Source organism: Hippoglossus stenolepis, chromosome 11, assembly GCF_022539355.2.
Source record: "Hippoglossus stenolepis isolate QCI-W04-F060 chromosome 11, HSTE1.2, whole genome shotgun sequence".
Taxonomy (NCBI): domain Eukaryota; kingdom Metazoa; phylum Chordata; class Actinopteri; order Pleuronectiformes; family Pleuronectidae; genus Hippoglossus; species Hippoglossus stenolepis.
The window spans coordinates 9,449,420-9,463,055 of record NC_061493.1 but is presented as its reverse complement, the minus strand read 5'-3'; the positions used below and the strand labels follow the sequence as shown (position 1 = coordinate 9,463,055).

The 13,636-nt window shown below is 39.8% G+C and overlaps 1 protein-coding gene across 2 annotated transcripts; it reads right to left on the bottom strand.

The window, feature by feature from the left end:
• Positions 1-12,017, bottom strand: hfm1 (helicase for meiosis 1). 2 transcript variants are annotated; one of them, XM_035169186.2, is made up of 36 exons: positions 11,462-12,017; positions 11,007-11,048; positions 10,850-10,920; positions 10,577-10,709; positions 10,007-10,158; positions 9,821-9,898; positions 9,040-9,195; positions 8,744-8,944; positions 8,568-8,656; positions 8,409-8,452; positions 8,138-8,239; positions 7,444-7,589; positions 7,235-7,329; positions 6,964-7,097; positions 6,831-6,878; positions 6,578-6,658; positions 6,324-6,415; positions 6,090-6,196; positions 5,895-5,942; positions 5,676-5,773; positions 5,454-5,588; positions 4,955-5,040; positions 4,789-4,872; positions 4,506-4,663; positions 4,236-4,339; positions 3,574-3,759; positions 3,398-3,463; positions 3,147-3,271; positions 2,758-2,840; positions 2,501-2,616; positions 2,315-2,392; positions 1,144-1,443; positions 871-955; positions 638-737; positions 365-516; positions 1-231 (listed from the first exon to the last, which is right to left on the bottom strand). In XM_035169186.2, exons 1-36 carry the CDS (start codon positions 11,901-11,903, stop codon positions 177-179), a joined length of 4,272 nt encoding a protein of 1,423 aa, XP_035025077.2. In that variant the 5' UTR covers positions 11,904-12,017; the 3' UTR covers positions 1-176. The 2 variants fall into 2 exon arrangements, 1 of the variants encoding a protein (XP_035025077.2); XR_007034682.1 differs by lacking the exons at positions 1-231; positions 365-516; positions 638-737; ... (1 more) ...; positions 1,144-1,443; positions 2,758-2,840 and having other exon boundaries at positions 2,319-2,392.
• Positions 12,018-13,636: the final 1,619 nt, after the last annotated feature.

Sequence of the window (13,636 nt, the reverse complement as noted above, 5' to 3'; positions counted from 1 at the left end):
AACCAATGAACAGACTTTATTAAATAAACACATAAATAAATAAATTACATCTGTAACAGTCGGAACTCACAGGAAGAACTTGTTTCAGTTACAACGTGAATGTATAATAACACGACTTTGAAACAGTCGGTAACTCACATGTTAAATAAAGATGAACACAAACACATCAACGACTTCTAAAATATGCCATCAAATATCCCAATGTAAGCTTCCTCCTCTTGGCTGTTGATGCTGAACATGCAGTATGTAGTAAAAGAGGGAAAGAGAATTTATTAATTATGTTTACTTCAATTAAAGTGAATTCCATTTAGATTAATTTCATTATTTATTGAAGGATAACATTAGTCAAAATAAAAGCCTGTACCTTCTGTTGATAGATGAGCTGGTGCTGGTGTTGGTTTGGACTCTCACTGTTGAGAAGAAATCAAACCTTCTGGTCTCCGGGGCCGACTGCTTCAGTTTTGGGAGATTTTCCGGTGTTTTTACTCGGATCTCTTCACTGAAGATGCCTGGTCTCTGCGCAAATAGGAGTAAGAGGCAAATGTCATAAGTGCCAACTACCTCGGTCTCTTGTAAATGTGGCCATCTAAAGGCAAAAGCATCACATTCACAGATCTTTGTATACACACACACTCACCTTTTTATTAAAGTCAAGAGTGACTCGATTCTGTGGCCTGACTGTGACTAGTGAGGGGCCTGGTTTTCTGATTTCAGAACTGAGATTGGGTGAAATCAATCTGAAACACAAAAATACTATCTTAAATACCACATAAAACCTCTGTATCTCCTGAGATATTTTACATAATCGGATATTATTTGATTAGTCGTGTATGAAACAGAAAATAAGACTTAATTAGAGGCTGGCTTTACCTCAGTGGTGTCTTGGCAGGGTTTGTACAGGGTTTGACTTGTGAGGGACTGAAGAAGAGTGGAGGTGCTGATGTAGCCCCAAAGCCTAAACATAAAATATATGTACTGATATCAAAGACATAACAATGGTGGTGCAATGATGTTGTAGTTTATTCTAAGATGATTAAAACATGTTATGATGACATATAAATGAGATGTATATACAGCTGAAAAATACACAAAACAAGTGTCATTATTATCACATCTCCTGAGCTAATGAAACTTGGACTTTACCTGGCGTGTTGCACTCAACAGACTGCTGGGTTTGAGGTTTAGCATTAGTTGTGCACGAAGCAAATGACGTCTCGCTGGCATGCACCAAGTGCTCATCATCAAAGTCGTCCCATTCATTTCCGAGGTCAAAGGTGACAGTTGGTATTTGTGCGGATAAAGCAGTTTCACAGTATGAGCCTTGGCTTGTGACCGCAGTGGGCCTCTCAGAATGAGCTGAGGTGGTTGTATTGGTCCGGTTTAGATGCAGTTTAGAGTTCTGACTCCAAACACTTGTTCCTGGGTTCATCCACACTGAGGAACCTGCACACAGCGGACAACACCATTAATTGTTTCTGTGCTATAGAGATTTTTATTCAGTCTGAAAAAAGTGGCTGTGTCAGATTTGTTTTGTTTTCGTAAAGACCACATTGGCGCTTTGCATGTTCTCCAACATTCATTTTTTTAATAACCAAGTTCTTCAAAGTTGTCAGTGGTAAACGATTATCCTGGGCAAATGATAAATTCTAAATACTTAAATACTGAAAAATGAAAAAACTGTGTTGACACACATTTTTAATTTTAAATAAATGTTAATGGTAAACGCAATTTGTAAATTTAGCATTTTACTGTACTGAAATACTGAAATGAAGAAAAAACCATGATTGTGCAAAGTTGTTATTTTCATACGGACAAATATCTGTATAGAAGAAATAAATACATAAATACATTTATCATTTTGCCCAAAAGTTCCACATAACCATTAACACTTTGTACTGTGATGTTCTAACTGACTATCTGGTCTTCTAGACAGCTTCTGATTTCACCTCTTGTCAGTATAATATTAACACCCTAAGACTATTTTCATCTTATTCAAATGCACTCTCTTTGTTATTGCATCCATGGAGGCTCTGGCCCCCAAAGATAAAAGTCTGCAGCCAAAGAGCCTTTTCCATTAACCACATATCCTTTAATCAATGTCTGTATCTGTTCATCTGAGAACACTGAACTGTACTGCGCTGTGAATGTTAATTCCATGATTTACTGCTTATAAACTGAAATGAAGCTGGAAAACCTAAACCTATGTAGTATGCACTGATAAGTGACTGGCAGTATGTAAAGTAAATGAGATTTGTAGTTAATGAGCTACACTAGTCTACTAAAGGGTTTGAGTGAATTGTTTTTGTTACGATACTTTGATTGTGGGTATGAGATGCAGCAGGGGTTCGGACTGTCTCTTCCATGTACATGTCCCCAACGTAGTCGTTACAATCTGAGTAGGAGAGGCAGAGAAACACACTGTCACAGATCATGTGATGATTCAATGATGGAATCAATGGAAAGGTGTAGAGTTCAGAGTCATCGTCTTTATGTCATGTACCACTGTCAAAATCGTCCAGATGAATCGTGTCTGTGAGTTCAGTGCGGTCTTCTCCTGTCAGATCCACGGTCTCAGTGTGAGGTCTCTCTGAGGCTCCATAGTCATTTACTCCATACCTTCAGATCACAAAAGATTTAAATAATGAATAATCAGTCCCAATTGGTCTCACACATTTTACTGTCACACTTTTCAACAATCTAAATTGCAGCAATTGTGTTGGGACCCATTCAAACTCTAAACGGTGTAACTGTGAATACCAGGAAACGGTTGGAAGGCTCTCTTTGGGTTTGTAAGCAAAGCTCTGCATGTTGACAGACACAGACTCCTCACTCATTTTCATCTGAGGAAATACAACAGAACATCAAACTTATTCAGCTTATTCATACTGAAAGATCTGCTTAATAGGTTATGTCCTGGACCCTGTCTGTTTGTTTGATCGGCAGTATTATGCAAAAACTACTAAATGGATTTCCACAAAACTTGATGGGAGGATGGGACATGGGCAAGGAAAGAAACTATTACATTTTGGTGCAGATCCAGACAAAGGGACATATTTCTTTCACTTTCTTTCACACAAGATCTTCATGATTTTGAATATGTGCCCTTCTGTTCTATTGTTATAAATCATATCTGTTGTCTTCCTCACCTTGAGTCGTTTGACAGGAGTCTGTGGCAGTGTGTCACATCTGCTCCTGAGGTCTTTCAAATGGGAAGAGAAACCATATTCTTGATTTGTTGACCTCTTCTTTGCCACATTTACTCCTACTTTACCTTAGGGGGAGGGACACATGTGCACATATGACGGACTGAAGGATCTTGACAGGCAAACAAAGTTATGCACAGGTCAATACATAAATAAACAAAAAGACCCTAAATCCCTTCTGTGATTGTACTCACAGCAGTCGTGGCCACAGAGATCCTTATTCTTGCAGAAGTGGTTGCACTGTCTTTTGTTGCCTGAGTCTGATTGCAAAGTTGTCACATTTTAACAGAGAAACAGAACTACAAATAAATAAACCATTTCATATTTCAGCATCATCAAAATCATGAGTAAGAAAGCTACAGTGTCGTGCCTCGGTCTGTCACAGATGTGGTATTTTCCCTCTGATGTGTAGCCGGATCAGCTGACTGTGGTTTCAGAGCAGAGTGCTGCGCTCTGTGTCCCGTAGGATCATACGATGTGTGACATGGATTATCAGTACCAAAGCTCCTGGCTCCAGAGAAGTACACGTTGAACTTCTGCTGGATGTCGAAGCCCACTACAAGACAGGAAAAGGAAGTAAGTACTTAAACAGTGCAAGACACTAGACATGATGTACAACCGCTGCAGAATCTATGGTTTGATTTGATGAATTTTAATGTTACGACAAAAAAATGACAAATGTCTAGATTTGAAATCTATTACAATTTTCAACTTTACAAAAACATAACAATTTAATGATTATCTAATTTAGCTTGAAATACGTAAACTTGTTTTTCAGTGATACATAAAGAAAATAGTGCTGTAAAATATTTTTTGAAAAACTGAGAGGTATCCCAGCTTATACTCTGCATAACAAATTAATCTTGTACTGTACAACTGGAGATATTGTTACTCACCTGGATAATATTTCAATTGCATATTTAAAAATTATAAAAAAAAGTAATAAAATAATAAAATAAACTGATGATTACAGTAAATTAAACTGTAAATGAATATTCCCACACGATACAATATTTCCACTGCCTTAGTTACCATATTCTGAGCTGATGAGATTGACACTGATCTCCTCTCCTTTCGAGGCCTTTGCCACCTCAATCTTCTTCGACCAGCTACCGCACCGCAACAGCACCAAGTCCCTGGAAAACAAAGATGGAGGTTACCTACTGAAAATCAATTGCAAAGTTTTAAACCAAGTTTAGTTTTTTTTTACATAATGGTGAAAGGTCTGTGTTTTTTGATTTGGCGACAAAAGAGGACAAGTCAAACAAAGTGAAGTTTGTTATGTAAATATTTTTTTCTTACGTGAGTTTCTGTATGGAGACCACATTGTTGTCAGAGTCTCCGATGATCAGTGAGACGTAGTGGTGGTCTGGAGCTGTTCTCCTGGACAGCAGCTGTGCCTGGTTTTTTAGGTTCACCTTCACCACAATCTCTGCTGTAGCACAGCTGTATCTGGGAAGCTAATAAACACAACAACAACTTAAAAGAAAGACATTGAAGAATAACAGAAATATCTAGTAAAAAAAAAATTATTGAATCTAGTGCACTTGACCCTGTGATAATATCGTTCTGCTGCGTTGTTTACCTGCTCCAAAGTAACTTCATACTTTGGAAGATTTATGACAGATTCTCTGATCTGGTTTCCAAATGGTGGATGTCTGTTGAGAATCTGAACGGGAGAAATTAAGTTACATCAAATGCTTGCAATTATCAGGAAGCGTTTTTTAATTTTAAATATTTCACAGACAGACCAGCTCAAGCTCTCTTGGGTTGATTTGCTCGATTTTGCTCAAAGTGGTGAGTCCAGCGTTCACCATGGCAGTCGACAGAGTCTGACCTGAAACACATATAGTAGTATCACATGTTAGGAAATGACCTTTACATTTAATAGAAAGCAACAGTGGCAGAGTAAGTTTGGTCTGAAATATACCAGTATATGTTTAAGAACCACGTATATAGCTATTCTTCATTACCATATTTACATTGCTTAGACAAATTATTATTAATTGCTTGTTTGTATCAGTCTATGGTATGCATAACACACATGAATTATCCATGAATTATATAAGACAGGTTTTATTTAATTTCAGGTTGACTTGAAAGAACCGGAAAGGGAAAACATACTAATTAGATTGAACAGCTAACTCTGGCTCATTTACAGTGTTTTGTCTGATTAATGAGTACTGTCCCGATCAAATAAATAAACATTAATACACTATATATAGCACATTGACATAGCAAAGAACCCACCTATCTTCTCCATCTGTCTGGAAACATAGGGCGAGTTCTCCCAAAGCTTTGATCTGAAGCACTTGGCCAGAATCAGGGAGTTGAGCAGAGCAGAGAAACCTGCTTTAGATCGCTGACTCAGAAACTCTGTCAGACCTGATGAAGATCAAAAAACAAATGTTTAAAAATCAAATGTTGGCAGACATTTTGATTTTTTTGTCTACCCTGATTTAAGCAACATACATTTGCTGATACGCATCCCATTCCTGAAGATCTTTGCTGTGTCCTGTGTGAGTCCAAACTCTTGAATTGAAATAGAACCAAGCTGAGCCTGAATCAAGCTGAAAACAAGCCGACGAATGCAAGATAAATGGATTAAGACAAAAATAAATCATGAACCATTATTCATTTTTTATTCAACAATGCTTTTCCACAGGGAGAGAATGGAATGAGAAAACATACCAGTTCACTTTCATCTCACTGGTTTTGATCTTTCCCTCAATGGGAAACCTAGCAACATACATAAAGAACTCGTTTATTATGGCTGGTGTCTACCTCCATCCGTATGTCTTTCCCAACCAAAAGTTAAAATATGATGCACAAAGAAAATATAGATTATGAGACTGTAAATGCAACTGTTCCATAATTGTTGCTAACCTGATGGTGATCCTGTTCTTGTCCCTGTTCAAAGTGTTCAGGGGCCTCTTCTCATTCACTCTCAACTGAATGTCACTGAACTCCCTGCTCTTTGACAACAGCTCGATCTGTACATAGAAGCACTTTAGATCTAAATACTATGCTTTTGCAATGCCATGCAATACACAGGTTCCTTTTGCAGGAAACCTGTTTAACACCACCTGCTTAACACCACCTGCTTATCAGGCAACCTACCAGGTCAGACAGGTTCTCGGTGCCAGCCACTTTGCAGAACTGTGTCATAGTGTCAAAAGCAACACAGTACCTCGCCATCAACCTGCCGGCCTCTGTGAAGAACAAAAAAAAACTACTTAACAAGGTATTTTATATAATATAATTGAAAAAGAAGAGTGTAGTCAAATGTAAATGACCTGGATGCCACTGATAATAACCTAAAAGATATTAAAGAGGAAAACATTAAACATTTTGATGCCAAATGTTCTCTCTACCTGTTGGTTTGATATTGATATCTTCATCCATGTCAATCAGACCGATGGAGGACAGAGAGGTGAGGTTCTTCAGGCACAGAGCTAAAGAGGAGATGAGAAACAGTTGTCCCCTTAAAACTACAATAGTGGAGTAGGTTTACTTGTGAATGCAATTTACCCAGTTAAAGACAGCTGGAACTAAAGGTGGCTTCAGTATAGTGGTTTAAATTCATCAACTAAATAATCAGTTAGAGTAGTAATAGTTTTCTCCCACCTTGCAATTTTGCTTCAATTCCATGTCTGTCTAAGCCGGCAGAAAACCCTGAAATGGTTTAATTTACAATAAGAACAAAGAAGTTGGACAATGATCCTGTCACATTATTTTTATTTGTGCTTTGAGCTCTCACCATAGTGCGCGGGGTTCTTGAGGGCTCGGATGTAGAGGAAGGTGGAGCGTATCCAGTCGAGAGCCATGTTGACATCACTGATGGTTTGGAGAACAATCTCAGCATTCAGGTGCTCCACCAGGTGACCGTGTAGGCTGGGGAAATAAGAGACACTGTTACTTCGACAACTTCTACTGCATGAGCTAACTCCTCTATGTATTCATGTGAGAGAGAATGACAGAAAGACTGAAGAACTGAGAGGAGTAAGTGACACAGCTACAATCCATAATACCTGCTCTCAATGATTTCCATCCCATTCATAAGCTTCATATACTTGTCTCTGGTCTGAACTTTGGTCATGATCACTGCAGTCGCTGATGTGTCAAACTAGAAAGGAAAAATTAAAATAAAGGGATCTAAAAATGCAGCTAATGTTATTGTATAAAAGTTGAAACATTTGCCCAAATAGTGGTTAAAAGAAATGTATCGTTCTGTGGTTACCTGTGGTCTTCCAGCTCGGCCTATCATCTGCAGCAGGTCAGCCTCGCTGCACTCTTCACAGGAGCCTGCAACGTACTGCATGGTGGATTTGATCACCACCAGATGAGCTGGCAGGTTCACCCCCATGGCCAGAGTCCTGGTGGTAACTGGGAAATAATAAGAGTTAGGAACTCAGATTTAAATTCAGTGCCAGGGAGATACAATAAAACCACACCAGCAAGTCCCGAAAGAACCTGACTGTTTTGCACCAATACTCTGATTATTTGGTGTGTGGTTCCTGGTATATGTTTAATTAATGGTGCGTGATAAGTGGAAATGCCAGTTTTATTGTTTGTCTCTCATAAGTATCTCATAAATTAAAAACTGAATTCAAGTTTCACAGACTCATTTGTTACTTATGTTTTCTTAAGAAATATTGGATATTGATTGATTGATATTCTTATTAATTTAAAAACATTCAAGTATAGGTCATTTTAATATAACATATTACCTCACCATTAAAAAGGCATTTAGATTTAAATTTGACATCTCTGTGGATAGGAACTCAGGTGTTGCAACCTGACACTTTGTTTTTTCCTGTTTATGTCTACAGCGTAACGAAGAAGATAAAAAACACAGGATCATGTGGCATACTTCTATTGTGTCATATCAGTTCACAGTACAGGATAAAACTGTGTACGGGACAAAGACTCACAGAGGACAGGCAGGTCTCCCAGAGTGAAGGCCTCTTCTATCAACTTCCTGTCAGACAGTTCAACTCCTGCATGGTGGAAACCAACTCCAAACATCACCAGTTCTGGACCACAAACAAGGTTATGTGTTAAACAGCTGATAGTTAGACGCGCACTTAAATGAACACATGCTTTCCTACTTTGTCTGGATTGAAACGGTTTCAGAGTCTGTAGCAGGTGGGATCTAAATATTACGATTTCAAATGGGGCTTATGGGCTGCTATAAAGACTCACCTCTCAGTTTGGAATCCAGAATAGAGTTTGCATATTTTAACAACCTAGAGAGTGCAGAAGATCAAGCTTCCAGTGAAATGAACGAAAATGAACAATGAGAAAATATATTGATGAAGAGTTGCATATGAACATTTTAATGTAAAAAAGGCGGCAACATACCTCTGCTTGTGCTCAATGCTCATGATGAACCGAGCGTCCTTGGCCAGAACTGCAGCTGACTGCTGGGCTCCTTTCCTGGTAGAGCAAAACTACGGAGACATTTTGTATTAAACAAATCAGAAATGAAAAGGCACACCAAATACATGCAAGACAGTTTCCCCCATTTTCCTACTCACCACTAAAGCAGGCTTCTGGTCAGAGTAAGTCTGAATGATGTTGGCCATCTTGTAGTTGAGTGACAGATCAAACTTAAACTCTGTTTGGTTTTGGTTGCAGGGGAATCCCAGCACCACCCTCCTGAGCTTCACTGGACGATGGCTTTCATCCATTTCCAGATATGTGGCTGGACCGCTCTCATTCGACAGCCAGTCTGCTATCTAACAACAGGCAGTTCAAGAATTAGTCACAGGCTACTGATTTATAAAGCAGATACAGAGCAAACATATACAGGATGTTTTTGTCAGCCACTTACATCAGATATGTTGGGTATGGTGGCTGAAACAGCCATAAACCTGATTGAGAGGCCTGACTCTGGATTCTGTGCTGTCCTGTATGTGTTCACTGCCTTCATCCTGCTCACCACCACTTCCAACGTGGCACCACGGGTCTTATCTTTCACCACATGCACCTGAAGGATAGAAATGTTTCATCTTACAGTCGATTTCAGAAACATCTCAGAGGTTCAAAGGGGGTGTTGGAATGAAGGAAAAATAAAATAAAATGTTATATTGATAAAATAAATTCTTGATCGTTGTTTTCTATTATTAAGATAAGGGATTTCTAGAAGAATTAGACAGGTTGTGAGCACTTTCATCACACACAGGCCCAGAACATGCTATAACTTTTAAATGGCTAATCTATTATTACTTATATATATCTATTATTATTCAGTTTGATTGTGTTCCATTTTTTCAAAACTACATGTTTCATTCTCTGTTAATTTTATTTATTGAATTGATTATGACATTGTTTTTTGTTGTGTTTTTATCTCTGCTGTGTAAGGTGACCTTGAGTGCTCTGAAAGGCCCCTATAAATAAAATGTAGTATTATTATTATTAATCTCAAGTGAGATACAGCGCTGAGGGCTGAGGGTACTGATCATGCATAGTGGCAAAATAAAACACTATGTGAACAGCACATCTTCTGTCACCTCAGTGCACGGTGAGCATCCACATTAATCCAGGCTGACTTTGAGATGCTATGAAAACTGATTAATGGGCCGTTGAAAGAAATATCTGACAAACACACTGACCTCATCGATAAGGAGGAGCCTGACGAGCTGCAGCAGACAGTTATCCTTCCATTTTCTTGTCATGCTGTCCCATTTTTCCTGAAAGAATGATAAATGCAACATTATATATTCAGGTAGCACCGATCTGTATACCCGTTCCACTTATATTGCAATGGTTCAGTTGAAATGCAGTGTAGTGTCACACACGGGCGTGGTCAGGATGATGTGTGAGTCCTGAATCTCAAAGAAGTCATCAATCTCTGTGTCGCCTGTAAGCTCCTTACAGATCACACCCAGAGGACCAAACTTCTTCCTCCAGCTCTCGAAGCACTGACTGCACAGAGCTTTGATGGGTGCAACTGGCAAAAACAATCAATGACAGAATTAAAAAACAAAACACTGGAGATATATGTACACACAGTGAGTCGGAAAATTTTTTTTTAAAGCCCCAGTGTGTGAAGTCAGGTGTATTGTGTCAAAACAATGTCCCTTAATAAATTCGGATTTATTGTGCATATCATTTTTATTTACTTCCAGCTGTTGATACAAAGAGCTGTCAGTATGTATCATCACAAGCTTTGTTTACGTGGACATGGGGTTTAAACAATAAATCAAATCGGATCTGTGTTTTAAATCAGTTGTAAGTGACACGACATAAAACAAACGAACTTCCCCGAGGAGGAGAAAGTTTCCAAAAAACTGTGAATAGAAAATACAACTTTTCAACTAGAACTACTATGTTGTGTCTCCTCGGGTTGTGGCCTTAGCTGCACTCACTATAGACAGCTTTGACATCTCTCCAGGGCTCTGACGTCCCCATTAGCATGCGGATGATTGCCAGCTCAAACAGCACTGTCTTACCAGATCCAGTGGGTGCACATGCCACAAAGTTTTTACCTGTGTAAAGAACCTGCGAACAAAGCAAACATAATCACACTCCAGGAGACCCACCCAGTCACATGTTCACAGGCTGCGACAACATAATGAAGAGTGTCATGTTATTCATAATCCTCAGTACACTGTTTATAAAGGCTTTCAAGTAAAGCTTACGTCATCCAGCGCTTTGGACTGAACGTAGTTGAAAAATGGGAATTCGCTGAAGACGGATCTGAACTTTGATGCTGTGTTTGCATTGTTAAGGAATTTAAGAATTTTAGGAAAAACATCAGACGTCAAACTACATTACAAGCATAAGAAAAAAGGATACGGATTTCAGAAACAGGTCGCAAAAGTTCAGACCCAGAAGAACCTAAAATGTGCAGTTCAAACACAATCAAATGTTTATTTTCCCTCACATTCTTTCTGACTGCTTGCCTGTTTTATGATATTCAATTTAAGTCTTTATTTGAGGTATAACAGTAAGGAATTGTGTTTTCTGCTTAAAACAAAACTTCAAAAATGGCTTCTACTTTTACTGCCTCCTGCCTCTATCAGCCACCTAGTGACCAGCATGTGTCATTACACTGGAGCGGTCAATGGGGAGAGCTCACCTCATTTTACCTCATCACACCCTAACACACTGTGGCAGCTGCTGCCACTGCTAGGCGGAAGCATACTCATTAGCTGCAACATTTTACATAAGCTATATGAGTGGTGTTTGGTAAACCAGTCATAGACAACGAGTACACGCCTGTCTGAGACTGTGTCAGCGCAGTGCAGCACCTTGTATGCAGAGCGGCTGAGGCGTCATGGGCGGAACGAAGGCTCTCTTTGTGGCCCTGTCCGGCATCTCTGAGTGTGTTGCCTGCTGTGGGGGTCGGCCACTTGCTGCAGATGAGCCCAGGAGAGGGGGTGAAAAGAGGGGCTTTGGAGGGAAAGGAGGAGCTGCTTTGCAAACTGTCGCCCGTGGCGGCTGAAGAGGAGGAGGTACTGTCGCCATGGCAACCTGACTGAGAAAAGTTTGAGGTCTGGAAGCTGTCTGGCTGCTGCTGCCGCGGATACTGAGGTCGTCTGTGTGTGACGAGTCACCTCCACTGTTCGACACCTGAACCTTGAACAAGCTGTTGTGGAATGAAGGGAAGGATATGAAGGTTGGAGGCTTGTGTGAGGAAGCTAGACATTCTGGCCTGTGGCAACAAGGCGAAGATGGGGGATGGTTAAGCATCTTTTCATGTTCTTGTTATGAACTGTCCATCGATTCAAAAATCAAGGCTCCTTCGATTTGCTATGATACAAATTTTAACTAAGCAAATCACATGTTCCAACATTTTCGGGGATTAAAGAGTGAATCAGTGCGACATTACATATTTGGACAGCGGATAACATAAATCCTGATCTAAATGGTTTTTCATATCAAGCTCTGCATCCACCTCTTGCTGACTTTGCTGACCTGATTTTTACTGCCTTAAATTCTTACCATTTTGTACTTCAGGCCACATGTCAAACTTAAGCAGTTAAATGCTGTAAAATTTTAAAAAACATTTCTGTCCCCTAGTGTAGATTTTCACATCTTTCAAAACATGTAGACTTTGAAAACAATGTGCAGGGACTCTTTAATCCAATCATGTAAATGCTGTCTTGACACTTGCCTTCTCCGTAGAAGTGGGCTTTTGCTGCAGTCCAGAGAAAAACACCTCCTGCTGACGGCCACATGACCAGAGTCCTGCAGGGTTTCATCTCCACCTCTGCCACTCTGACAGGCACCCTGAGAGTAATCCCTGAACCCTTCACCTCCCCAAAGGCCATCACATCTGCTGATGCTGTTACTGTTGCTGCCACACTGAGTCTCCTCAAACTCTTTTTCGTCATGGTTGAAACCATAAGAGCTGTTGATTTGTGATAAGACTTTAAGGCCAGCTGTTACTTTAAAAGGAGGAAGGGACCTTGAGGCCGGAACAGGTTTCACTGAGAAACCTGTGAGAAATAAAGAAGAGACAGAGATTTTTTCCTCAAATCAAGCTGTTGGTGGCTGTAAATTATTTTGTAGATTCTGCAATGATTTGACAAGGATTTGGAAAGATGAGAAGAAAAGCAGAAAATATTAAAGAATTTACAGCAGGAAATTTACCATTCCACTGACACAAATAACTATGAGAATATATCATATGACCCAGATCCCAGTTTGTTTGCACAAGTCAAGGGAAATTTGGAAAGCTTGTGAGCTATCGTGTCTGTGAGTCACAAAGTTAAATTTAGTAGGGCTTCAATAGGCTAGATACTGAGCAGTTTACTCAAGTCAAGTGAAAAGGAATTCACCCTTTACAACATACTGTATCGGGTAGGGAGTGACTCTGCCTCCTCCTGCATATCATGCGTAGCTGGAATCTGAGAAAGGGATGGAGGCACATCCAGGTGCCATGGACTTGTCTCCTGGTGCAGAGGCTTTCTGTTGAATACAAACCAGAGGGAAGAACATTGATGAGCTGCTAAGAGAGAAACAAGCGGGGGGGAGGGTGTGTGTGGTATCTATTTGCACTCACACTTTGTGGACAATGGGTTTCTCAAAAAACAGATTGTCCAGGGACAAGGGGCAGTCACTGGAGTCCAACATCTCATCGGATCATGGATGGATGGATTTTAATTGGGGACATCCATCTTTATCCAACTTGAGGGGTTCATCCTAGATCAGCTTTGGCCTGTGGCAACAAGGGGTTAGCTAACCATCTTTTCATTTTTCAATCATATGTCCTAGAATGCAAAAGTCAAGCATCCTAATCATGCAGCTAGTTACATCATAATTACCTCTGCCAAGGAGGTTGTTTTCATCCCTGTCTGTTTGTTCATTGGTTGGTTTGTTTGTACGCATGATTACACAACAACTACTACCAATTTTATTGAAACTTGGTGGAAGGATGGGACATGGGCCAAGAAAGAACACATTAAACGTTGGCACTGATC

Coding starts and splice junctions, on each gene's coding strand:
- hfm1 (XM_035169186.2), bottom strand. CDS start 11,903: ATGCTTAACCATCCCCCATCTTCGCCTTGTTGCCACAGGCCAGAATGT. Junction 11,049..11,461: donor TCAGCCGCTCTGCATACAAG/GTGCTGCACTGC, acceptor TGCACATTTTAG/GTTCTTCTGGGTCTGAACTT. Junction 738..870: donor CCTGCCAAGACACCACTGAG/GTAAAGCCAGCC, acceptor TTTGTGTTTCAG/ATTGATTTCACCCAATCTCA.